The sequence below is a fragment of the Aotus nancymaae genome, unplaced genomic scaffold (genome assembly GCF_030222135.1).
Source record: "Aotus nancymaae isolate 86718 unplaced genomic scaffold, 86718_ANA_hifiasm-v0.15.2.pri h1tg000003l, whole genome shotgun sequence".
Taxonomy (NCBI): domain Eukaryota; kingdom Metazoa; phylum Chordata; class Mammalia; order Primates; family Aotidae; genus Aotus; species Aotus nancymaae.
Window position 1 is genome coordinate 17,583,410 of NW_026988414.1, and position 24,501 is coordinate 17,607,910.

At 49.0% G+C, this 24,501-nt stretch overlaps 2 protein-coding genes across 2 annotated transcripts in view; both read right to left on the reverse strand.

Moving 5' to 3' along the window:
- Positions 1-1,432: 1,432 nt before the first annotated feature.
- ORM1 (orosomucoid 1) lies at positions 1,433-5,121 on the reverse strand. Its single transcript, XM_012461902.2, has 6 exons — positions 4,961-5,121; positions 4,407-4,549; positions 4,131-4,201; positions 3,325-3,432; positions 3,067-3,170; positions 1,433-1,618 (listed from the first exon to the last, which is right to left on the reverse strand). The coding sequence occupies exons 1-6, from the start codon at positions 5,072-5,074 to the stop codon at positions 1,550-1,552; spliced, it is 609 nt and encodes a 202-aa protein (XP_012317325.2). The 5' UTR covers positions 5,075-5,121; the 3' UTR covers positions 1,433-1,549.
- A 12,357-nt stretch (positions 5,122-17,478) lies between these two features.
- COL27A1 (collagen type XXVII alpha 1 chain) overlaps positions 17,479-24,501 on the reverse strand; it is a 155,383-nt gene continuing 148,360 nt past the window's right edge. Inside the window, exons 59-62 of the mRNA XM_064376659.1 lie at positions 23,681-23,849; positions 22,236-22,345; positions 20,604-20,822; positions 17,479-19,440 (exon numbers count right to left, since the gene is read on the reverse strand). Of these exons, the coding sequence (XP_064232729.1) occupies positions 19,294-19,440; positions 20,604-20,822; positions 22,236-22,345; positions 23,681-23,849 (645 nt within the window). The 3' untranslated portion in view covers positions 17,479-19,293. The remainder of the gene's footprint in view (positions 19,441-20,603; positions 20,823-22,235; positions 22,346-23,680; positions 23,850-24,501) is intronic.

Here is a 24,501-nt window from a genome sequence, read left to right on the forward strand (position 1 = left end):
TGGCCCAGTCAACCGCCTCTGGCCTGGATGCCCACAGCAGCCTTCATTTAGGCCTTCCTGCCTCCAGCCTGGTCCCCTGATGCGCCTCCTAGTGGTCATGGTAATACTGAAATAAGGTCCTTATGATTGGCACCACATGCCAGGAACTCTCCCCACCCCATCCACCTTGCATTAGTCTGTTCTCACATTGCTATAAAGAACTACCTGAGACTGGGTAGTTTATGAAAAAAAAAAAAAGAGGTTTAATTGACTCACAGTTCCGCAGGCTTAACAGGAAGCACAGCTGGGAGGACTCTGGAAACTTACAATCATGGTGGAAGGCAAGGAGGAAGCAAGTCCCTTCTTCGCAAGGCAGCAGGAGACAGCCAGCGAAGAGGGAGGTGCTCCACACTTTCAAACAACCAGGTCTCATGAGAAACAGCACTGGGGGATGGTGCCAAACCATTAGAAACCACCCCCATGACCCCATCACCTCCGCCAGAACCCACCTCCAACACATGGGGGTGACAATTCCACGTGAGATTTGGCTGGGGACACAGGCAAACCATATCACACCTCCACTCCTGTTTAGGGTCTTCCGCCCCGAGATTTCTCAGACGCATCCTCTCATTTCCTTGCTTGCAGGAGGAACAGAAAGGTTTTTTGTTTTTTGTTTTTTTCATGACTGAAGTTTTATTACAATCTTGCTATTAGGAGAAAGGCCTTACAGTAGTCTCAGTTTAGAAATTCATATGTGTGGGCCGAGCGCAGCGGCTCACGCCCGGAATCCCAGCACTCTGGGAGGCCGAGGCGGGTGGATCTCAAGGTCAGGAGTTAGACCAGCCTGGCCAATATGGTGAAACACCATCTCTACTAAAAATACAAAAATTAGTGGGGCGTAGTGGCACACGCCTGCAGTCCCAGCTATTCGGGAGGCTGAGGCAGAATTGCTTGCAGCAGAGGTTGCAGTGAACTGGGATCACATCACTGCACTCCAGCCTAGGCCACAGAGCAAGACTCTGTCTCAAAAAAAAAAAAAGCTACATTTCTTTGCTTGTATTATTTTAAATGGACACATAATGTACATATTTATAAGTACTGTGTGATATTGAATGTTCCCAACACAAAGAAATGGCAAATGAGGTGAAAATGTTCATGACCCTGATTTGATCTTCACACATTGTACACAGGAACAGCAGGTTGTATTATGCTCCTCATCTTTCTAGATTGGTTCAGATGCCCCTTCCAGGAAGCCTTTTCAGATTTCCACCCTGCAGAAGAAATTATCTTCCCACAGTGCTGGCCTCCCACAGCACTCGGTGCCTGTCATCATCTATCCTGGCACATGTGAGGCTCTTTCCACCAGGGACAGCGTCTTATCCAGTGCCCAGCTAGGGTCCAATTCAGGGCAGGCTTCAGAATGAATGAATGAACAAATGACTAACAACCCAGCTGTTACAAACACAGAAGCTTTATTGATGCAAGTGAGGGAAAGAACGGAGGTACATGTGCTGGGTTGGAGGGGGAGGATGGCCCCCAAGTCTCTGTCCTGATCCAAGGCTGTGTCCTGCTAGGATTCCTTCTCCTCCTCCTGTTTCCTCTCCTTCTCATGCTGCTTCTCCAGCGGCTCACACAAATCCTGGAAGGCAGAGGGGAGGTGGGATGAGGGGGAAGCAGAGGGATGGGGAAAGGGTGGGAGGTCTTCTGGGGACGGGGAGCAGAATGAGCTCTGGCCTGTGGAACCAGCTCAACCAACGTTCCAACCCCGGCACTGTCACTTCCCAGCTGGGTGATCTTGGGCAAGTCATTTTCTGTCTCTGAGCCTCAGCTTATTTGCCTCTAAAATGGGGGCTCAGACCCTTAAGAGCCACGGGCATTTACTGAGCACTTAGGACTTGCAGGAACCCTCCGCTGCATCTCCTGAATTCCTCACCACCGCCACTACTATGCAGATGATGTAACTGAGGCTCAGGGTGGCCATGGAGCCCATTCGAGGCTCCCTAGCCAGACAGCGCAGGTGCCAGGCTGTGGATCAGGTGAGCTGACTCCAGTGGTTGCGTTCCTAAGCCCTGTCTCAGGATCCTGGAGCTGGGGGGGGGGGGGGGGGGGGGCGGTCACACCACTGGTGGTGCTCCCAGGTGGCAAATGGATGGAATTTGTTTTTCTTTGAATAGTCATGGAAGTACTGCATGTGCATATTTTAAAAACTGGAACCAGCTCATCGGCACTGTGATTTCACAGATATTAGGGCACGGGGCCACACCAAGGCAAGACTTCAAACACAGATTTAAAGAAAAGTGTTAAGGAGCTCATTACACAGTAATTCTCATTTGTAGCAAAAATTGGGATGGTGATTCTGGCCATGCTGCAGTGTGGGTGACGCTGAAAACCACGGTGTAAATTCCCCATTGCACGGGTATTAAAAATAAGCAGGGGGCTGGGCGTGGTGGTTCATGTCTGTAATCTCAGCACTCTGGGAGGCTGAGGTGAGTGGATCACCTGAGGTCAGGAGTTCGAGACCAGCCTGGCCAACATGGTGAAACTCCGTCTCTACTAAAAATATAAAAATTAGCTGGGCATGGTGGCGCACGCCTGTAATCCCAGCTACTTGGGAGGCTGAGTCAGGGAATCGCTTGAACCTGGGAGGCAGAGCTGAGATTGTGCCACTGTACTCCAGCCTGGCAACAGAGTGAGACTCCATCTCAAAAAAAAAAAAAAAGAATTGAGCAGGGAGTGGAGGTGGGGTGAAAGCCTGGGGTTTGGGAAGCGTCTGTAGGTGGTAACTCCCCATATTGCATCTCCTCCAGTTGCCAGTCCCCCCCACCCCTGCCACCTTGGCTCACACTGTTCCCTCCTGTTAGCTTTGAGATCCTCCCTGGTTTCCCAGGGACTTCTCCCTCCTGGGCTCTCATCCACCACCCCGGGCGTCTGTAGAGCTCAGCTGTCCCTCCAGTGAGGCAGGTGCCTAAAAGCAGAAGATCTGCCCAGTTGTGCAGCCTTGGCTGGCAGCTCTCCCACTCTGGGGCCCTGAGGCTGCCCAAGGTGGGCCATGGACAAGGTGGGCACTGCCCAATCCCTTGCATTTACCTTTTTTGAATCGGTGTACAGGACTTCTGACCTGGGAATGCGCAAGCAGTCGAGAGCTTCGTAGAACTCTCCCAGTTGCTCCTTGGTCGCCTCTGGCTTGTCAGCTGCAGGAGGAACAAGGAGACTGAGTGGGGATGCAGTGGGGCCCGGGTGAGAGGCCAGGGAGGGCTGGGGTTCTGGGGGCCCAGCCCCAGGGGTGGGTGAATGGGAGGCGAGGCCTAGATGGGGCAGGAGCTTGGGGCTGCCAAGCGTGCTTACCATAGACAGACAGCCCTGACTTCTTCTCATCGTCCAGGTCAAAAGCGAGCATGAAGGTCCTAGTGTCCCTGAGGAACAGCAGGTAAGCGACATGTTCTCGTCCTTCCTCTGGAAGAGAAAAAAGAACCTTTGGGTGAGAACATGGGATGGCACAATGGTGCCCATCTTACAGGTGAGGAAGCCTAGGTGTGTCCAGGCCCACACAGCCCATCCGTGAAGCCCTGGGGCTCCCTTTGGCCACCATGTGCCCAGCCCCTGCTGTGTGCCAGGCTCCACACCAAGCACTTTCTGTACATAGGATCACAGGAGCCTCACGCAGACTGTGGCAGTGGGGGCCTTTCTCACCATTTTACAGATGAGGAAAATGAGGCCCAGAGAGGAGGCTCAGGCTGCTAAATGGTGTCAGTTCAGCTCCATCAGCTCCCTGCTATGTGCCACCTCTGTGGTGATGGGGGGACAGAGTTGAAGGCCCCACCTGTCCAATATACAGGCTTCCACCCTGGGTTTCCAAAGCATCTTAAAGAGGGAGAGAGAGGCAGGTCTGAAGCCGGTCTGGAGTTCCAATTCCAGTTCTGATTATAAGCTGTGTGGCCTCAGGGAAGCTATTTGAGGTCTCTGTTCTGTTTCCTCATCTGATTCTCCCAATGTCCTCTTAAAGTTGTTTCTGAGCACATTGTAAGGGCTCAAAAATGTTAGTGGTTATTTCTCTGTGCCCAAAGTCTCCAGGATCCTAGACCCACCCTCGACCTTATACTGGCCTGCCCTGTTCCCACGGTGAATGCTCCTGCCTGAGGGCTGGCCCTCACCGAATTTGGAGATGGTCCCATCCTCCCGCTGGACATTCAGGTAGCTAGAGTTATAGAGGCATGCGTTCCGGCTAAAGCCAAACAGAAAACGGAAGGAAAACAGTACGATTAACAAGGAGAAGTGGACAATTGCCCATCACAGTCCAGTGGCAAGAGTCCGGTGGAGATTAAAGCTAGCCCTCCCGGGTCCACCCATGGGAAGGCCAAGGCCAGAAGAAGGAGGGGCTTGCTCAGGTCAGGAGCTGAGATGGGGTGGGCTGGAATGGGGGATCTCACTTGGTCTGGTACTCTCTGAGAAAGATCGTGTCCTCTGTCTTGTTGGGGGTTAAGTAAAAGAAAGTTGCTTGAATCTCCTGAGCCAACTTCTTGAACTCCTCATTTTTAAAAGCCGATGCGATATAAAACCACTTGCCGGAGATCTAGGGAGAAGGTGGGAGTGGTGATGGGGGCTTGATGCTGAGTCTTTGACTGTCAGCCAGGAAGAGACTCAGGCAGATATCTCCCTGATTTTGCAAATGGGGAGATGAGGCCCCTGGTGGGGATCAGGCATGCAGGAGCTCACCCTGAGGATCAGTCACTCCCCCGGGCAGCCCCTCCAGGCCCAGCAAAGAATTGTCCTCTGTGAAGGACTCTGCAGTGAGGTTTCTGAGTTTGGAGGCAGGGGGCGCCTCCAGAGTCCCTGGGGTGGTAAGAATTTTACCCCAAGGACACAACAGAGAAAAGGGCAGAGCCAGGAGCAGGCAGCCGACCACAGCCAGCAGGGAAAGGGAAGCCCAAAGAAGGGAGGCAGCTGCCCATGTGCGCAGGGCAGGGTTAGCGCAGGCACTCACCCGGTCTAGGGTGGCGTTGGTGATGGGCACCGGTCTTAGGTTGGCACACACTGGGATCTGGGCTTCTAGCAGAGGTAGGAGGCTCAGGACTGTAAGAACCCAGGGCAGCGCCATGTTGAGACCAGGGGCACATGGAGCCAGGCAGTGCTGGTGGCCAGAGGGTGCAGTCACCTTTATAATAACCTGTGGGCGGTCACCTGGAGCCCAGCAAAAGTTTGCTTTGTGTCTGTGACACAATCCTGTCAGCACTTGGGAAATGCCTTGCACAAAACCTTTTCCCAAAGGCCAGCTGAGGGTACAGCCTGCAACCCCAGGTCTCATTTGAGTTCCTGACATGGAGAGGTTACAAAAGCTCTAGAGTCTGGTGGCCCAAGGCCAAGGTGGGTTCAGGGCTGCAGCCACGTTAGTAAACATGTGAGTCTGTAGATTTCAATAGAGAGGCCTCCCGCTCAGCAATCTTACGTCTTCATTCAATTCCCATCCCACTGAGTGCCAAGACTTCAGTGGGACCCAGCCGCAAGCCAAATGATGAAGCCACCTTCCAGAGTCACCAGGCTGGCATAGGGTGTGTTGTGGTGGGGAGAGTTGGGGTGAGGGGTGCTGGGTGAAGGCAAACATGGATTCAGTTACACGGAGTATGGCAACAGCTGTGTCAGAGCCAAGGTTCAGTGGGGCCCCAACCCAGCCCTGGACGCGGGCACGTTTCCAAAAAGGGGCATCCAAGTCAAACGTCTGTTTCCAGTCTATTTATTACGTGAAACATCTCCCAACATCTAAAACAGGAAGTGATCTCCCTGTTTTCCCCCATCTGAGCAGGCATCTTGCTTCTCTTTCACCAACATACTCCGATCCTGGAGCAGTGCCAGCATCACTCGTTCCACAGTATGTACCCAGTGCCCTTGAAGTGCTGGTCATTGCTCTTCCACCCCATTTCCCTTTCTACCCCATCGGTCAAGGCTTTATTTGTATGAATAAATGCTTTCAGAAAGTATATAGCCATTTCTTATGGCACTGTTGCAATTTTGCATTCTTATTCATTTCATTCTGAATACTTTTTCATGTTTCCATGTAGTTTGTAGTTAAAAGTTTAATGAGGCCAAGGTGGGAGAATCACTTGAGCACCAGAGTTCAAGAATAGCCTGGGCAACACCGCGAGACCCTATCTCTACGCAAAAATATTTAAAAATTAGCCAGGTCTGGTGCCGTGTGCCTGCAATCCTAGCTACTCTGGAGTCTGAGACTGGAGGATTGCAGGTGCCCAGGAGTTCATAGCTGCAGTGAGCGGTGATTTTGCCAGTACACTCCAGCCTGTGTGATGGAGCCAAAATAAAATAAATAAATAATTAAAAGTGTAAGGGATGCATAACTTTTCATTCACTTACTCTATTATGTTTTTTTTTTTGAGATGGGGTCTCACTCTGTCACCCAGGCTGGAGTACAGTGGCAGGATCTTGGCTCACTGCAACCTCCACCTTCTGGCTTCAAGCGATCCTCCCACCTCAGCCTCTGAAGTAGCTAGGACTGCAGGCATGCACCACAACACCAAGCTAATTAAACAAAAAATTGTAGAGACAGAGTCTCACCATGTTGCCCAGACTGGTCTTGAACTTCTGGCCTCAAGCGAGCCTCCCGCCTCAGCCTCCCAAAGTGCTAAATTATAGGCGCGAGCCACCACTCCCAGCCTATCTAACAGCATTTCGTATTGTGATATTTCCTCTGATGATAGGTGTCAGAGAGTGACCGACTTCCCTTCTAAAATTACCGTACCGTGCAAGAGAAAGAAAAGCACCTCCCATGCACAAAGTCTTATATATTAACGTTCATAACAGCATTGTTCAAAATAGCCAACACTAGAAATAATCCAAATGCCTATCAGCAGAAAAATGGAAAATAAAAATGTGGCATTTTCTTACTAAGGAATATGACTTAGCAATAAAAATAGTTGAACTACGGACACATATAACACCATGGATGAATCTCAAAAACATGATGCTGAACGAAAGAAGCCAGATATAAAGGAGCTGATACACGGTACGGTTCCGTTTATATGAAGTTCTGGAACAGCCCAAACAAATCTATGATTTTGGAAATCAGATCAGTGTTGCCAAGGGCAAAAGAAGGCAATCTGACTGAAAAGGGCGTGAGAGAACACTGGAGTGGATGACAATATCCGGGTTGTCATTGTGGTGGCCGTTATACACACAGGTATAGTTGTAAAAACTAATTGAACTGTACATGGTTGTACATACTAATTAAACAGCACAGGGTTGCTGATAAACGTTTGGCAATATTGCATCATTATTACTCCTAAAATGTGTGCATTTTCTTTTATTTATCCAACCTCAAGAAAGCCGATGTTTTAAAAACCCTCCTCCCAAACATGACAAATCCAGAAGCACTAGGGATTTCAAATGCCAGTTTGGCAACGCACAGGTGAGTCTCCTTACCCACAACCTTGTCACAACAGAAATGTCCCTTTCTTCCTCCCTTTTATGTGTTTTTGCCACCCGGTTTGTTTTTTGAATTTGTATTGCTCTCATTTGAGGCTTGAAACAACGATTGGGGTTATTAGGAGGGAAGAGAGCAGGTGAGAGAGTGGATGTACCAGGGAGCTGGAAGGTCTGTGCGGCTGGAGCATGTGATGGGACCAGAGTGCCCAGACTTCATGTTGAAGAGGTTGGCAGGAGACGGAGCCTGTAGGGCATGGAAGCCAGGCGGAGGGGTTTGCTAGACTCCGGAGGTGATGGAGAGAAATGGAAAGATTTCAAAAGGGGTTGGAAGGCACAATCAGACTGCTTCCTTAGAAAGATCGCTCTGTCTGCGTGGGAAGAATGGGGAGGGAAAGGGCAGGAGACGAAACCTGGGAGACCAGTGGGAGCTGATGCAGTGGTCCAGGGGTGAGTTGACGGGGACAGACTCCAGATACCATTTATCAATTGATTGATTGATTGATTGATTGATTGATTTGAGTCGGGGTCTCACTTTGTCACCCAGACTGGAGTGCAGTGGCATGATCTCAGTTCACTGCAGCCTCTGCTTCCTGGGTTCCAGCAATTCTCCTATTCCAGCCTCTCGAGTAGCTGGGATTAGCTGGGATTACAGGCGTCACCACCACACCAGGCTAATTTTTTTTGTATTTTTGGTAGAGACGGGGTTTTGCCATGTTGGCCAGGCTGGTCTCGAACTCCTGACCTCAGGTGATCCACTCGCCTTGGCCTTCCAAAGTGCTGGGATTACAGGCATAAGCCACCGCACCCAGCCCAGATACCATGTATTTTGAGGAGAAACTGAGCATTCTGTGGGGACAGCACCACATGATAGACTATTGGGGCCCAGGGATTTAAAGGGCCCCACATATCACACCCACCCATCCACCCACACCACACACACACACATCCACACACACACAACAGTTTATTAAACAGATCAGCACCTCTGTCCTTTGGGATCTGGTGTCTGGTACTGGCACAGTGGGACCCACATCACTAATCATTCTCTTCTTTCACAACCAACACCGTGCAGGCCCAGGAAACAATGTCTTTTTTTTTTAGAAGAAAAAAAAAAGGAAGAAAGAGAGAAAGTAAAAAAAGAATGAAGAAAAGGAAGAAAAAGGAAGAGAAAGAGGGAGAGAGAATGGGAGTTTTGCTTTATTGCCCAGGCTAGAATGCAGTCTAAAAATGGGAATCGAAAACCTCTTTTATGCCAATAATTGTGCTTAACAATGGAGACAGGAAGGAATAAGGGAAGAAAATAACAAACAAGCAGCCAACCAATATTTCATTTAAACCTATGAAATGCTATGCGATTACTGAGGAGCGATTTACTTCCAATTACGTAGTCACTTTTGGAATAGGTGTGATATGGTACTGATAAGAATGTATGTTTTGTGTATTTGAAGTGGAGAGTTCTATAAATGTTTATTAAGTTTACTTGTTCCAGGTCTGAGTTCAAGTCCTGGATATCCTTGTTAATTTTCTATCTCGTTGATCAGTCTAATATTGACAATGTGATGTTACAGTCTCCCAATATTATTGTGTGGGAGGCTAAGTCTCCTTATAAGTCATTAAGAACTTGCCTTATGTATCTGGGTGCTCCTGTATTAGGTGCATATATATTAACAATCGTTAGCTCTTCTTGTTGCATTGATCCTTTTACCATTATGTAATGTCCTTCTTTGCCTCTTTTGATCTTTGTTGCTTTAAAGTCGAAAATATTTTATCAGAGGTGAGAATTGCAACTCCTGCTTTTTATTTATTTATTTATTTATTTTCTCTGTTTGGTTGGTAAATCTTCCTCTGTCCCTTTGTTTTGAGTCTTTGTGTATCATTGCATGTGAGATGGATCTGGATACAGCATACCGATGGGTTTTGGCTTTTTATCCAGTTAATAATATATATGAGTTTAATACTGCCATTTGATGCTAGCTGGCTGTTCTGCCCATTAGTTGATGTAAGTTCTTCATTATGTTAATGCTCTTTACTTTTTGATATATTTTTGGAAAGGCTGATACTGGTTGTTCCTTTATATGTATAGTGCTTCTTTCAGAAGCTCTTGTAAAGCAGGCCTGGTGATGGTGAAATCTCTAAGTACTTGCTTGTTTGCAAAAGATTTTACTTTTCCTTCGCTTGTGAAGCTTAGTTTGGCTGGATAAGAAATTCTGGGTTGAAAGTTCTTTCTTTAAGGATGTTGAATATTGGCCCCCACTCTTCTGGCTTGTAGGGTTTCTGCTGAGAGATCTGCTGTAAGTCTGATAGGCTTCCCTTTGTGGGTAACCTGACCTTTCTCTCTGGCTGCTCTTAGTATTTTCTCCTTCATGTCAATCCTAATAAATCTGGCGATTATGTGCCTTGGGGTTGGTCTTCTTGAGGAATATCATTGTGGCATTCTCTGTATTACCTGGAGTTGAATATTGTCTTGCCTTACTAGGTTGGGAAAGTTTTCCTGAATAATATCCTGAAGAATATTTTCCAACTTGGATTCATTCTCTTCATCACATTCAGGTACACCTATCAAACGTAGATTAGGTCTTTTCACATAGTCCTATATTTCTTGGAGACTTTGCTCATTCCTTTTTATCCCTTTTTCTCTAATCTTGACTTCTCGTTTTATTTCATTAAACTGGTCTTCTACCTCTGATATCCTTTCTTCTGCTTGATCAATTCGACTGTTAAAACTTGTGCATACTTTGTGAAGTTCTCGTGTTGTGTTTTTCAGCTCCATTAATTCACTTATATTCCTCTCTAAATTGTCTATTCTTGTTAGCATTTCGTCAAACCTTTTTTCAAAGTTCTTAGTTTCTTTGCATTGGGTTAGAACAAGTTCTTTTAATTCACAGAAGTTTCTTATCATCCACCTTCTGAAGCCTACTTCTGTTAATGGAACACACTTGTTCTCCATCAGGCCTTGTTCTGTTGCTGATGAGGAACTGTAATCCCCTGTAGTGGGAGAGGCATTCTGATTTTGGGTATTCTGAGCCTTTTTACGCTGGTTTCTTCCCATCATTGTAAATTTATCCACCTGTCGTCTTTGTGATTACCAACTTTCAAATTAGGTCTTGGAGTGGACGTCCAACTTGTTGATTCCCAGCGCCGAAATCTGAGCAATCCACTGCACCGGCCAAAACAGCGGTGTTAAGATTGATGGTGCTTTTCTGCCCGGGAATCTCCGGTCTAGCTCCCTTCTTGCATCCGTCCTTCAATCAGCTGAATAGGCAACTCTGTCTTCCTGGAGCTCCAAACAACGTCAGCCAAAAGGGGACCCAGTCCCTCTCACTCTGCACCAAGAACTGCCGCGCCGGCCACAAGAGTCGTGCTGGCGACCCGTGGGGCTCCTCGGCTGGGAATCTCCTGGTCAGTGAGCAACAAAAATTCGTCTGAAAGTGTGGTGTCCTCTCGTTCTCTGCACTTTCACTGGGAGCTACAATCCCGAGCTGCTAGTGATCAGCCATCTTGGATCTCTCTCCGGAAACGATCTCTACATCTGGCACACCACTGTTTTTTTTTTATGAGATGGAGTCTTGAATTGTTGCCTGGGCTGGTGTCCAATGGCACCATCTCAGTCACTGCAACCTCCCCCTCCTGAGTTCACATGATTCTCCTGCCTCAGCCTCCTGGGTAGCTGGGATTGCAGGTGCACACCACCACACCTGGCCATTTTTTGTATTTTTAGTAGAGACGGGGTTTCACTATGTTGGTCAGACTGATCTCAAACTCCTGACCTCAAGATCCACCCGCCTTGGCCTCCCAAAGTGCTGGGATTACAGGCGTGAGCCAGCGTGCCTGGCCTTGCCCTCTGTTCCAAGTGTCCTGATAAGTCACAGATGATGCCACCACAGACACAGGAGACAGACACTGCTTCAAGAGAGGATTTGAGTGAACTTGAACTTACAGGTAAGAAAAAAGACACATTAACATTTTAACTCTTTCCTTTCAGCATGAATGCCAATGAAAAACTCGTTTTGCCAGAAACACTGAAAGTCTATTTTCTTGCAATGTGTGGTTAGCGAGATCCTCCTGAGTTAGAAACAAGCAGTACTTACAACAGTTGCACATGGTTGCTGAGAAACGTTTGGCAATATTGCATCATTATTACTCCTAAATGTATGTGTCTGTTGTGTGCAGATGGTGCCAACGTACAGCCTGTATCTAGTTCTTTTTTTTTTTTTTTTGAATGGAGTCTGGCTCTGTCACTGAGGTTGGAGTGCAGTGGCATCATCTTGGCTCACTGCAACCTCCGTGTCTCAGGTTCAAGCAATTCTCCTGCCTCAGCCTCCCGAATAACTGGGATTACAGGCATCCGCCACCATGTACGGCTAATTTTTGTATTTTTAGTAGAGACGGGGTTTCATCATGTTGGCCAGGCTTGTCTCGAACCCCTGACCTCAAATGATATGCCTGCCCTGATCTCCCAAAGTGCTGGGATTACAGGCATGAGCCACTGCACCCAGCCAATTGAATCTGGTTCTCTACATGGGCATCTAGAAGTTGCATGCTAGCCTCGTGAATAATTTTTAGTTGTACAAATCTTCTGGACATGATTTAATTGATTAATTAAATTTCTAAAACTTAAGTGTAAAAATGTCAGCTTCATTTAAAATACTTTTGATTTATAACGTTCAGGTACTTAGGCCAATGGTCTTTATCTGTTCGAGTGTAGAAATCCCCAGCGTGGCCTGCGTAGGGGAAGGGTGAAGAAGGAGAGCCATTGCCTTCCAGAGCAGAACTGAGCCCTGTGAATGCAGCGCAGAGGCACTTCCGAGTGTGTGGTGGTGGGTGCCTGTAATCGCAGCTGTTAGGGAGGCTGAGGCACACTTCCAAGTGCCTCTCCTCAGCAGGAGGAAGTGGTCTTCAGCGTCCTCACTGTCCCTCAGGCTGCCCCACAGGGGTCTCACTCTCCACCCGAGACTATCCGAGTAATTCCTCCAAGCTCATCCGGCACCCACCCTGCCACAGTATGATCTTCTCCATCTCCTAACATTTCAGGTGTGCTTGAGTGCTTCTAAAGACTGAGGCACTGGGTAGTCCTCCCTAGCTTGTCTGGCCCTGTCCTCCATCCGGCCCTGGCAGGATGTCAAGAGAAGTTAGGCAGGGACGAAAGAAACAGAGAAGGCCTCAGGCCAGTACAGGCTGGTGGTGAAGTGCAAGTTACTTAACTTCTCTGTGCCTCAGTATCTCCACCTGTAAAATGGGGATAATTGTACCTACTTCATTAGGTTGTTATGAGGATTAAATTGGTTCATAGTTGTAAAGTTTGGTTTTAAAAACGTTAAACCAAATGGGGGGGTCTCGCTGCATTGCCCAGGCTGGTCTCGAACTCCTGGGCTCAAGTGATCCTCCCACTTCAGCCTCCCAAAGTGCTGGGTTCACAGGCATGATCTACTACAACCATAAAATGCTTTTTAAATAAAATAAATTTGTTCCTAAGGGTCTGCTGATGATAATAACTATTGCCCTCAGTTTGACCATCCTCCAGACAAGCTGGGATGGGGAAGAAAGAAAGACTACTGCGTTGCAAATGTACTTCAGTGACTGCAAGCTACATCCCACTTTCAAAGACATCAAAACGCAAAAACATGTCTATCCTAGGCTCAAGAAAATAGGACATTTCCCCCATTATATAGATGAGGAAAAAGTGGCTCAGAGAGGTGAGGCAGCATGGGAAAGGTCACACAGCAGGTGAGCTGGAGGTAATCAGGGAAACGCACCTGTTCCAAACACATCATTTCCTGAAAAAAGCCACTCTCCACCTTTCTTCATCCAAGCCAGAGCCAAGGTCTGTGTGAGACCGACTTGTGACCTGCTTCCACATGAGAAGACATAGGCCAAGCAAATTGTCCGCATCGAGAACTTTGTGTGTGGGCAGAGGAAAGACCCAAAAAGATTTTCTCAAGTTCAAATCCTGTTTTGTAATCTTGGGCAACTTAAGTAACCACTTCCAGGGTTTGAAAAACCAGGGTTACAACATGTGTCCCACAAGATCGTACATGAGATGAAAACGCGGGGATTGCACCTAGCATGGCACCTGGTGTGTGGTCTGTGCACAGGAAATTGTAGCCATTGTTATTCTGAATGGCACTATTCGGGGTTCAACCATATGAAACTGGGTTCTACAGGTCCAAAAGCAATTGGCTACCATTCTATTTCATACACTTCACTCTATTTTTTTTTTTTTTTTTTTTTTTGAGACGAAGTCTTACTCTGTCGCCTAGGCTGGAGTGCAATGGCGTGATCTCGACTCACTGCAACCTCCACCTCCCGGGTTCAAACGATTCTCCTGCCTCAGCCTCCATCACTCTACTATTATTGAACAATAGTCCTCTCTGTGCCTGGCAAGAAAGGCAGCGCATATTGGCCCCATTTTGCAGAGAGAGAAACTGAGGCTTAGGGAGAAAGAATGGCCTACCCAGGGCCATGTCCCAGTCGGGAGCTGGAGTCTGCCTGCCAGGCTCTCCTTCTCTTGTTCTTCTTTTCCTCACTTTCCCAATCCTGGGCTGCTGGCCATGATGGGGTGCGACCGTAGCCAGGGTTTGATTCACTGTGAACAGAGCAAACACAGGCTGGCCCGGGCTTTCCCCTGGAATTGGCCCGGCCTGGGAAGTCCCCCTGGCTGTTTCCTGACACTCCATTGTGCAACAGGAGATTGGGAACTACGGGTACTGCCAGGTTTGGGAGCGTTTCCTTCTGTCCCCCAACAACTCCCTACCTGTCCCTTCTGGGAATGAGCTGGCCCAGCTCCAGCATCCTCACTGGCCCACCTGGGTTTAGAGACCGGGCCGAGGGTCAGGAGTGTTAGAGTTCTAACATGGCTCCTCTTGCTTTCCCCGTCTGGCCCTTCTGGGTGGCTTTTCCAACCTCTACCATGTCTTCCAGGCCTAGCAGATGCTGCTGATGCCTTCAGAGCTCTGAGTGTGAAACAGACTCCTCTCCTGTCCTCGAAGTGCAGGCGGCTGCCTCCTGGATGGCTCTGCTCCAGGACCCATGGCAGTCAAATCCAATGCCAACCCAGACCTCTGCTCATCTGTGCAAACCTGTGACTCGTCATGTTCCCAGCTCCATACCCCAGGCCTCCTCATATCCTTTCCTGTAGCGCCACATGGGACCACTTACCACTCACTCCCAGCTCTCACAGAGCTTTCTGTGAATGTATGTATATATGTATGTGTGTATGTATTTCTTTTAAGACGGAGTCTCACTCTGTCGCCCAGGCTGGAGTGCAATGGATCTCCAGGGGGCTTGTTAAAAACACAGACTGCTGGCTGGGCATGGTGGTTCATGCCTGTAATCCCAGCACTTTGGGAGGCTGAGGTGGGTGGATCATGAGGTCAGGAGTCCGAGACCAGCCTGGCCAACATGATGAAACCCCATCTCTACTAAAAATACAAAAAATTAGCCGGGTACGGTGGCAGACGCCTGTAATCCCAGCTACTTAGGAGGCTGAGGCAGGAGAATCACTTGAACCTGGGAGGCAGAGGTTGCAGTAAGCCAAGATCATGCCACTGCACTCCACTCCAGCCTGGGTGATAGAGCAAGACTCTGTTTCAAACAAAACAAACAAACCAAACAAACAAACACAGATTGCTAATCCCATCCTTGGAGGCTGCGATTCAGTAGGTTTGGAGTGAGGCTCAGAATTTGCATTTTCAAGGAGCTCTCAGGTACTGCCTCTGCTAGCTCCTGGGTCCGATGCACATAACAGTGCTGTTAGCAGTCATGGGTTTAAATTACAGTTTTGCCTTTCTCCTGGTTTTTTTTTTTTTTTTTTTTTGAGATGGAATCTTGCTCCCTCCCCCAGGCTGGAGTGCAGTGTGCGATCTGGGCTCATTGCAATCTCTGCCTCCCAGGTTCAAGCAATTCTCCTGCTTCAGCCTCCCAGGTAGCTGAGATTACAGGTGCATGCCACCACACCTGGCTAATTTTTGTATTTTATTTCGTAGAGATGGGGTTTCACCATGTTGGCTAGGCTGGTCTCGAGTTCCTGACCTCAGATGATCCACCCGCCTCCACCTCCCAAAGTGCTGGGATTACAGGCGTGAGCCACTATGCCTGGCTTGAATCACAGCTCTGCCTTGGCCTCACCTGTGATCACAGGCCCTTCCTTAGGTGTCAGCTGCCCTCTCTGTAAAATGGAAGGGTGTGCATTGGATGTGGAGATCACCATGCCTTTCTAGACCTTGCCTCCTAGGCTCTGTGGAACCATGGCAGGGTGGCTCTGGGGCTCGCTGTCTGCAACAGGTGCAGGGATTGGGGTTGGGGGCAGAAAATGGAGCTGTATGTGGACTGATAACCTTGAAGCTCAGTGCGAATTTTTAAAATATAAAATCCTGGGTATAAACTCAACTGTTAGTGATTTGTTCTTTCTCCTCAATAAGAAGGACAGAAAAGTTCTGATTCATTCTTAGTCCTAGAGAAGGAGGAACAAGCTGAGGAAGAAAGAGATCTGAAACAAGGGTCAGGAAATGTGGGCTCCAGGCCAGGGTACTCAGATACGTGTAAATTTCAGATAAACAAAAAGTAAAATGATTTTTAGCATAAGCATATCCTCAAAATTGCATGGAGCATACTTGTACTATAAAGTAGCTATTGTTGGCCGGGTGTGGTGGCCGGGTGTGTAATCCCAGCACTTTGGGAGACTGAGACGGGCGAATCACCTGAGGTCAGGAGTTCAAGACCAGCCTGGCTAACATGGTGAAACCCATTTCTACTAAAAATACAAAAAAATTAGCTGGGCGTAGTGGCATGTGCCTGTAATCCCAGCTGCTTAGGAGGCTGAGACAGGTGAATTGCTGAAACCTGGGACGCAGAGGTTGCAGTGAGCCGAGATCGCACTCCAGCTTGGGCGACAAGAGCAAAACTCCATCTCAAAAAAAAAAAAAGTAGGTATTGTTTATCTGAAATTCAAATTCATCTGGGCATCCTATATTTTTGTTTTCTAAATTGCAACCCCATCTCCCAGATTTACACCCACTCGCTTCTTCCACAGCAGATGCTATTGCGACTTCTCTCAAGAATCTGACAGGTAGGGATTCCTCCTTTTGAAGCATTATTCACCATAGTCAAAGGTAGAAGCAGCCCAAATGTCCACCAATTTGGCTCAAATGTTCATCCACTTATGAGTAGGTAAACGAAATGTGGTTTATCCATCCAACGGAGCGTATTCAACCATAAAAAGAATGAAGTACTGATACACGTTACGACACAGATGAATCTTGAAAACATCATGCCGAGTGCAAGAAGCCAAGTCACAAAAGACCACGTATCATGTGACTCCACTTGTATGAGGCTGGTGCCCAAGTAATTGCGGTTTTTGCCATTTAGAAGCAAAGACAAAAACCGCAATTACTTTGGCACCAATGTAATACAATACGTCTGGAGCAGGCAGAGCCGTGGACACAGAAAGCAGGCTGGTGATTCTCCAGGGGTTGGAGGAGGGTGTGACTGCTAAAATGGGTATGGCTTTCCTTTAGGGGTGATGAAAATAACATGCAAATAGATCGTGGTGATGTTGCATCCCATTGCGAACGTACTGTCATGAGTGGCAAATTTTATGTTACGTGTAGTTAACCACAAATTGCTCATGTTAACCTCTCTGTACCCCCTTCCCTATGTGTTAAGAGTTGAATTGTGTCCCCCCAAAAGATACGAAGTCCTAACCCCCGGCACCAGTGAATGTGACCTCATTTGGAGGTAAGGTCTTTGCAGATGAAAGCAAGTTAAGGTGGGGTCATGAGGGTGGGCCCTAATCCAATATGATGGGGTCCTCATAAAGAGAAGATGGGGCACAGAGACACCTCAGGAGAACACGTGTGACCACAGAGGCACAGACCGAAGCGCTGCAGTTGAGTAAAGTTTGTCTCTAAGAGACAAGCTTGAACCCACCAAGTTTGTGGTATTTGTCACAGCGTAAGGAGGGCATCCTCTGAGCATCTCCTCCCACTCCCTGTCCCAGCCCAGCCAGAAACTGTCCCCGACCCCCGAGCTTTGAGAAGCAGCACAGGACCACAGGCACGTCATTCCATTGCCTCAGTTTTAAATATTTATTTAAAATCCAGAAGGGAAAAAGGAGAAACGGAACCCACTGGGGTTTTAATACACTGACATGTGGACAGAGACGTAAACGAGGACAGCAGGAACACCCAAGAATGAGACAGAGGCCAGTGGATTCTGGTGGCAGGAGGGATCTGAGCGCTGAGATGAGGCCCGAGCTGCTACAGATATGCACTTCCATGCGGAGCGTCCCAGGCACAGGCAGCGGGGCGAGGATACAGAAGTGTGGGGATGGGGGATGGGCCAGAGTGAGGTATTAAATAATAAAAATCAAACCCAATTCCCAAGGAGACACAACTTTAGGAGAGAAATATACAAATAGAGACTTTCACATACATTCTCCCCTTCTATAAAAATAACTCCATACTTAAAATAACCTTAAAATCCAATTCAAGTGTCGACTTGCTTGCTGATATAGCACAATTCAGAGGACGCTGAATGTCACGATGGTGCCGAACTCCGAGATCACCACCATTATTCTGTCTCCTCGGCACAAATTTACAGTTGGAGCTAATGATAATGGGTTTCTACAGAATTTAATGACAACAAAAAAGCAGGAACGATGATTGCCTCTTGCAAGGACAGACTCCTGGAAGTGAGAGCCTTGAAAGAGGTGATGCAGCTTCCTGAGATGGTTCCATGTTGACGCTTCACCTCCAAGGCTAACCCTGACCCAACGCCCACTTTTGTGATTGGTTTCTTCAAGGTCAAGGCTTCACCGAAGACCTCTCCAGGGCACGCCTTCCAAGGCAAGCCTCACCTCCCTCCAGGACCGTGAAGGGCCAAGCCAACATGCTTCGCACCCAGGCCTCCCTGCTGCCTTAAAAGGACAGACATTTCAAGGTCCATAAGTTAGAAGGTAAATCTCTCTACTTCTGGTTTCTGGTAGGTTGTATTTTTTTGCTTTTGCTTTTTTTTTTTTTTTACTTTATTCTTTTCTTTTTTTTTTTTTCCCCTCCTTAGCAGATTACCTGATGAGCACAAGGGTGATGCTAGGAAAATTCAAAAATTCCCCAAACTTTGTCATTTGGAGGAGAGAGAGAGAGATGTGGATGATACCCCACATCCAAAAGTTTCTTCAAAGTCTGTGGCAAAATAACGGTAGCACCTTCAGAATCTTAAATAGGGTTTTTCTTTTTCCTTAAAAAAATCACATACACTACGAGAGACGATTGCGAGCACCAGCGATTTCACAGTGGGAGGTAGCAAACGTGGGTACCCCCAGCCCGAGGATCTCGCCGCTTCCCACGCCTGGCCGCTCCTTCCCATCCTCTCAACAAGTTCCCGGGGGGAAACAAAATAGTCACGCACCTTCTTTGTGTTTGTTTAAATAATATATATATATACTTCTGTCTTTCCTTTTCTCCTTTTTTCATGTCTCCTTTCTAATATTGCACATCAATAGCTCCCTAGCAGGGACCAGCTGACGAGATGCCCCCTTCCCTCAAGTTGGCTTGAATGTGGGGCTCTTTGGGCAGGAAGCTGGGGAGGGAAGGGGGTGGCCGTAGAGCTGAGAGACAAGCCATGGGGCTCAGGCGGGTTGCAGGTCCAGCTTGCTCTGGCTGGCTCTTTGGTTGGTCTTTGGGGCTAAGCTGGGATCCACTGTTCCCAAGGACACACTATCCCCTCCTACACCCACCCACTTCTACCGGGCAGACAACAGCTGGGGTCTGCCCAAGGACACTTGGGCAGGGGAGCTGCCTCTCCTGGAGCCATCTGCCCCTCGGCACCCTCCCCTTGCCTCTTCCTCTTCCCCCTCCACGAGGCCTAGAGGGGCCAAGAGGTCAGAGGTCAGAGGAAGCAAGCAGGTCCAACTTCCAGGCGGTACTGCTTCCCTGATGAGGCAGGAGGGAGGTTGTCCACACTGACGATGGGCAGCTGTTGGGGGTCTTGGGTCCGGAAGGTGAAGAGCGTCTGATGCCAGCGGCCATCTTGGACCTGAGGGCGGAAGGAGAAGTGCACGTGTACATCCATCGTGGTTCTTATCACACATCGTGATCATTTTCCCTTCCATCTTTCCTCACCATTTTTAATAGCCATACTATATTTCACTGTAGCAATGACCTATATGGCACATTTAGATTGCTTCCACTTTTTTTATTCTTATAAGTAATGCTGTCATGAACATCACTGTAACTAAACCTTTGTTCACATTCTTATTTCCCTAGAACGAATTCTAGAAGTATTGTTCTAGAATTGCTAGATCAAAAAACAAGTACATCTCTTATGTGTGTGTGTGTGTGTGTATATATATACACACACACACACACATATATCATATATATCTATACATATTATATATATTATTTATTTTTTCAGTAAGTTTTTGGGGAAAGGTGGTGTTTGGTTACATGAATAAGTTCTTTAGTGGTGATTTCTGAGATTCTGACGCACCCATCACCTGAGCAGTGTACGCTGAACCCAATGTATAGTCTTCTATCCCTCACCCCTCTCCCACCCTCTCCCCAAGTCCCCAGAGTCCGTCGTACCATTCTTACGCCTTTGCGTCCTCATAGCTTAGCTCCTCACAAAAATCAGTACATTTCTAAGGTTTTGGCTACATATGAGAGCTGCTATCCAGAAAACCTCTACCAACTTATTTTTTCCAATAGCTTCATGCAAGACTGTCGGTTTCCCCACACCCTCACGAACACTGGGTAGTATGACCACTTTTGTTTCATCTTACGAAACTGACTGTTGCCTTTTCTCAACTTTCTGTCTTCCCCTCCCCTGACAACCTATCCCATTCAGGACATTTGAAAATGACCAAAAAATGTAATGGGAAGAAACTAGCCTGACTAGGGTGGGAGCAGGAAGAGGAAATATCTCTTCTTTGAAAGAGCCTTACAAGTAAGTACAGCATCTACTAGCCTGGAGAATTTTTACCAGCCCAGACCTCTCCTCGGGGCTTCCCAGAAAGGAAAGTGAGTAAAAACAATTTTAGAAAACTGTTCTAAATAATACTACACAAAGATAAAATTATATCTGTCACATTAATATATTATGGTATTAAAATGTTAGATATAATCTTATAAGAGAAACACATTTTTCCAAACAATTTTTTTCCAGTTGCCCCTCCTAGGAGGGGCTCTGAGAGTTACCTTGCAGCCATCCACAGATACCTCGGGCCGGAACTGACCCCCAGCCTCAAAAATCTGTCCATTCCAGGCCCGGAAGCGCACAGCCTGCTTGGCTGGGGTCTGCCCAGTGCCCTCCTGCCACACGGTCATATTAAGGCAGTGGATGGTGATGTGCTGGGTCACCTCGGAGCTTAGCAGGTGCAGGAAATTCATCTGGACCCGGCTGATGGCAAACTCGACCTGTGGGGAAGCCACAGCAGTGAGTCAGCTCAGGCTGGGCGGCACCCTCGCCTGAGAATTCCCTGCCTCTCTATGGAGGGAACAGGGATGGGCCCTTTCCTGGCAATGCTCCCAGACATGTGCCCACTTGATAGACAGGGAAATTGAGGTCTGTGTGAGCTGGTCTCACAGGTTCTTGGCTTTGTAAGCAGAGAAGTCCTGCCTGACTCAGAGCCAGAGCTTCGAGGGTCCCGATGTCATCCAAGCCATTCCCCCACTGTATGGGTGGTCTTTGGGGCTGAGCTAGGATCCAGGGGCCCAGCGAGGAAGAGGGTTTTGTCTAAGATTGAGAGGCTCATGGAGTGTAGAGGAAATGAGAGGTGCTTTCTAGACCCTTCCTAAGTCCAAGATCCCTGGGAGGTGGGGTGGGCTGCTGCTGGAAACGGCAGACCCGAGAACAAACAACGGGACAGGATTGGTGGCTCCAGTGCTTTCCCACACAGAGCACAGCCTCGCCCTGTCATTGTTTCTGACAGGGAAGGTGACCCAGTTGGGCACTCATGCCACCGTTCCAGGCACCAACTCCAGCCTCACCCATCTGCCAGGCAGATTTGCTGCGTGACCCACAAACGTTTGAGTCACCAGGGAAGAGAGCCTGTGGATGTCACCAAGTCCCCGTTGGATTGTGACCTCTGGCTGCAGGGGCAGTGGCGATTCTGACCTCCCTGTCCTGGTTCAGGGTCTGGCACATGATAGGGACCCACCAAAGACCTGGCGACTGGCTGGCTGCCTCACCTAGAGATCCTCAAACTGCCAGTCTGACCCGGTCAGCACAGGGCATCTCCCAGAGCCTCCCCAGTGGGTGTGGGGATGCCACAGCTTCTTGCTGTGGCATAAACTGCCCCCAAATTCAGAAGGCTTAGTGGAACTACAGACCCACGATCCACTGAGGATCCCTGCCACGTTCCACTGCTGCCACCTGCCTTGGTTCGTTGTTGAGTGGCCCTGTTCCATCTAAAATGCTCAGCCCAGAAACAGGCACGCGGTACTCAGGCATTGAACCTGACTTAAGTATCTGCATACACAATTCATGCAACGTGCTTCAGATGAGCATCACACTCGTTTTCCCTTTTGAGTCATGGTTCCCCAAGCCAAGCCAGCTTGGCCAACTGCTCTGCTTTAGACATTAGGCAGAAGATTCTATGTGAAGGAAGAATCATCAGCATAATACAACTCAAAAGGGTCTGGAAACCACACATTAGTTCAACTCACTCCCAATTTATAGATAAGGAAACAGTCTTGGAAGGAGGAGGTGACTTTCTCAAGGCCATGCAGTCAGGCACAGCTCAGAACAGAAGCTGGGTTTGTTGTGGGCCAGGGCAAGCTGGGGATAAAGAGGGTCAGCTTGGGGGCAGTGTGGGAGCTGATGGGTACCTTGGAGGCCGTGATGGGCTTGAGACACGTCTGTCCACCGTGCGTGAAGTTGCAGGAGACTTCGATGGTGTCGGACGAGCAGCCAAGGTTTGGATCCACCCAGTAGGTACCTGCAGGCAGCATGGGAGGAGGTGATGTATATATCTGGGGAAGAGCCCAGACTTCGGTTCTGCAGATGGACCCTGTATCTCATGACCTGCCAAGCCCCAGGTGAACATGAAGTCAGGGTAGGTGGGCAGAAGAGGGATTCTATGAGCCAAGAGATGGAAGGACACCTTCTGGGCAGAGCTCACAGCTGGCAGAGCCCCCAGAGCAGGGGCCACATGGCTATGTACTTCTCCGTGTTGCTACTGGGATGTGTCCATTTCACAGAGGAGACAATTGATGTTGAGAGAGGCTGGGCCACTTGCACATGGGATTGGGGGATCATCTAGTTGAATGGATTCTTCGAGGCCTAGGACTCCTCCTAGGGTCTGCCAGGGGAGGGCAGGAGTCAGGGCTCCCACCCCATCAGCCAGCACTGCTGCTCACATCTGGCTTCCCCACTGGGATTCTCAGGAAGCCAAAGCCTTTGCAGCTCAAGAGTGGGACAACTGGCCAGGCACGGTGGCGCACACCTGTAATCCCAGCACTTTGGGAGGCTGAGGCAGGCAGATCACAAGGTCAAGAGATCAAGACCATCCTGGCCAATATGAAGCCCCTTCTCTACTAAATATACAGAAATTAGCTGGGCATGTTGGCCTCCATCTGTAATCCCAGCTACTCTGGAGGCTGAGGCAGGAGAATTGCTTGAAGCCAGGAGGCAGAGGTTGCAGTGAGCTGAGATTGTGGCACTGCACTCCAGCCTGGCGACAGAGCGAGACTCTGTCTAAAAAAAAAAGGGGACAACCAGCCATCTGGTCCCAGCTGCCTGTGCAGAGGAGGTAAGGGCGGCTTGGGATAGGGCCATGGCTTGCCCCAGCTCACAGAGCAACTTTGAGGCAGGGCTGACATTGGAACTCAGGTCTGTCTGCCTCCACAGCTCATCCTTCACATCACCACATCAGCTCACAGATGTGAGAGTAGAGTCACTCTCAGAAAGGGGGAAAATCCTGGCTCACCCAGGAACCTGTGACATGATGGACCCCTGGGGGCAGGGACTCCTACAGCCTCAGGGGCTTTTTTCTGCCAAAGCCCTTGCCTCTTTGCACAGAAATGGTCACCCCCAGCATGTCGATCTAGGGGCTCTGGAAGGGTTGGACCTCTCTTCTGCATTCCCCATACCCCAGGAAGCACAAAGTCTGGTATACTGTGAGGCTCAGTGATTGTTGAGTGAATAAATGACTGCCCATGTATCTGTCTTGCTTAGGACAAAAACTCAGCCAAAACGAGCCAAAAATCAATATTCCCCCTGCCCCAGCTCACTGATGCCCAGCACCCCCACCCCAGGCAGGAAGCCTTCTCACCGTCCACCATCTTCTGCTCACAGTCCATGAGGTCCCTGCAGACCCGGGCGGGGTTCTCTTTGGTGCCCAGGGGCATCTTAATGCTCTGGATGAGGTTGCTGAGGTAGTGTAAGGTTTTAAAGATCTCTCCTCCCTGGTCCAGCACCAGCCGGTCCGGATAGCTATAACCCTGTCACGAGGAGAGGGTGGCCATTGGGACCTGAGGGTCCTGGTCCAGCCTGGGGTCCAAGCCTCCACAGCGCCAGGTTCTCACAACCTGGGAGATATCTTGGATCCACGGGTCATGGCTGGAGCAGGGGTTGGGTTTCTCTCTATTTTGCAGATGAGAAAACTGGAGCCAGGGACAAGGTGCAGGAGGAAGGGCTGTCACGATGGCCCAGAGGCTTGAAAAGAGCTCAGGATCAGACCATGATCTCTGATACGGGACAGGCAGAATCCTGTGAATAAGGCAGGTGAGGGTGCCTGGGACACTCGGCAGCGGCCCCCTATCTCTATCTGCAAAGAGTCTGGAGGAAGGGGAGGTGCAGGGAGGAGATGACTTGGGGGGGCGCCCAGCCCCCACCGGGCTCCCACGGGCCTCTGTGAGGCACCAGGAGACGGAACTGGGGCTAGCAGGCACCAGTGCCGGGAGGAGGACTTGAGTTCAGAGAAGGAGCAGATCTCCACTAGGGGGCAGGAGGGGACCACAGAGTACTAAAGAGCGGGACATTCAGGGTCACCCTGGCCAGACTCCCCCTGCACGCCCCTTAAGCCTCAGCTTCCAGAGTTACAAATCAGAGCTAAAGAAACCCTCCTTCCTCTGGGGGTGGAAGAGGTCACGT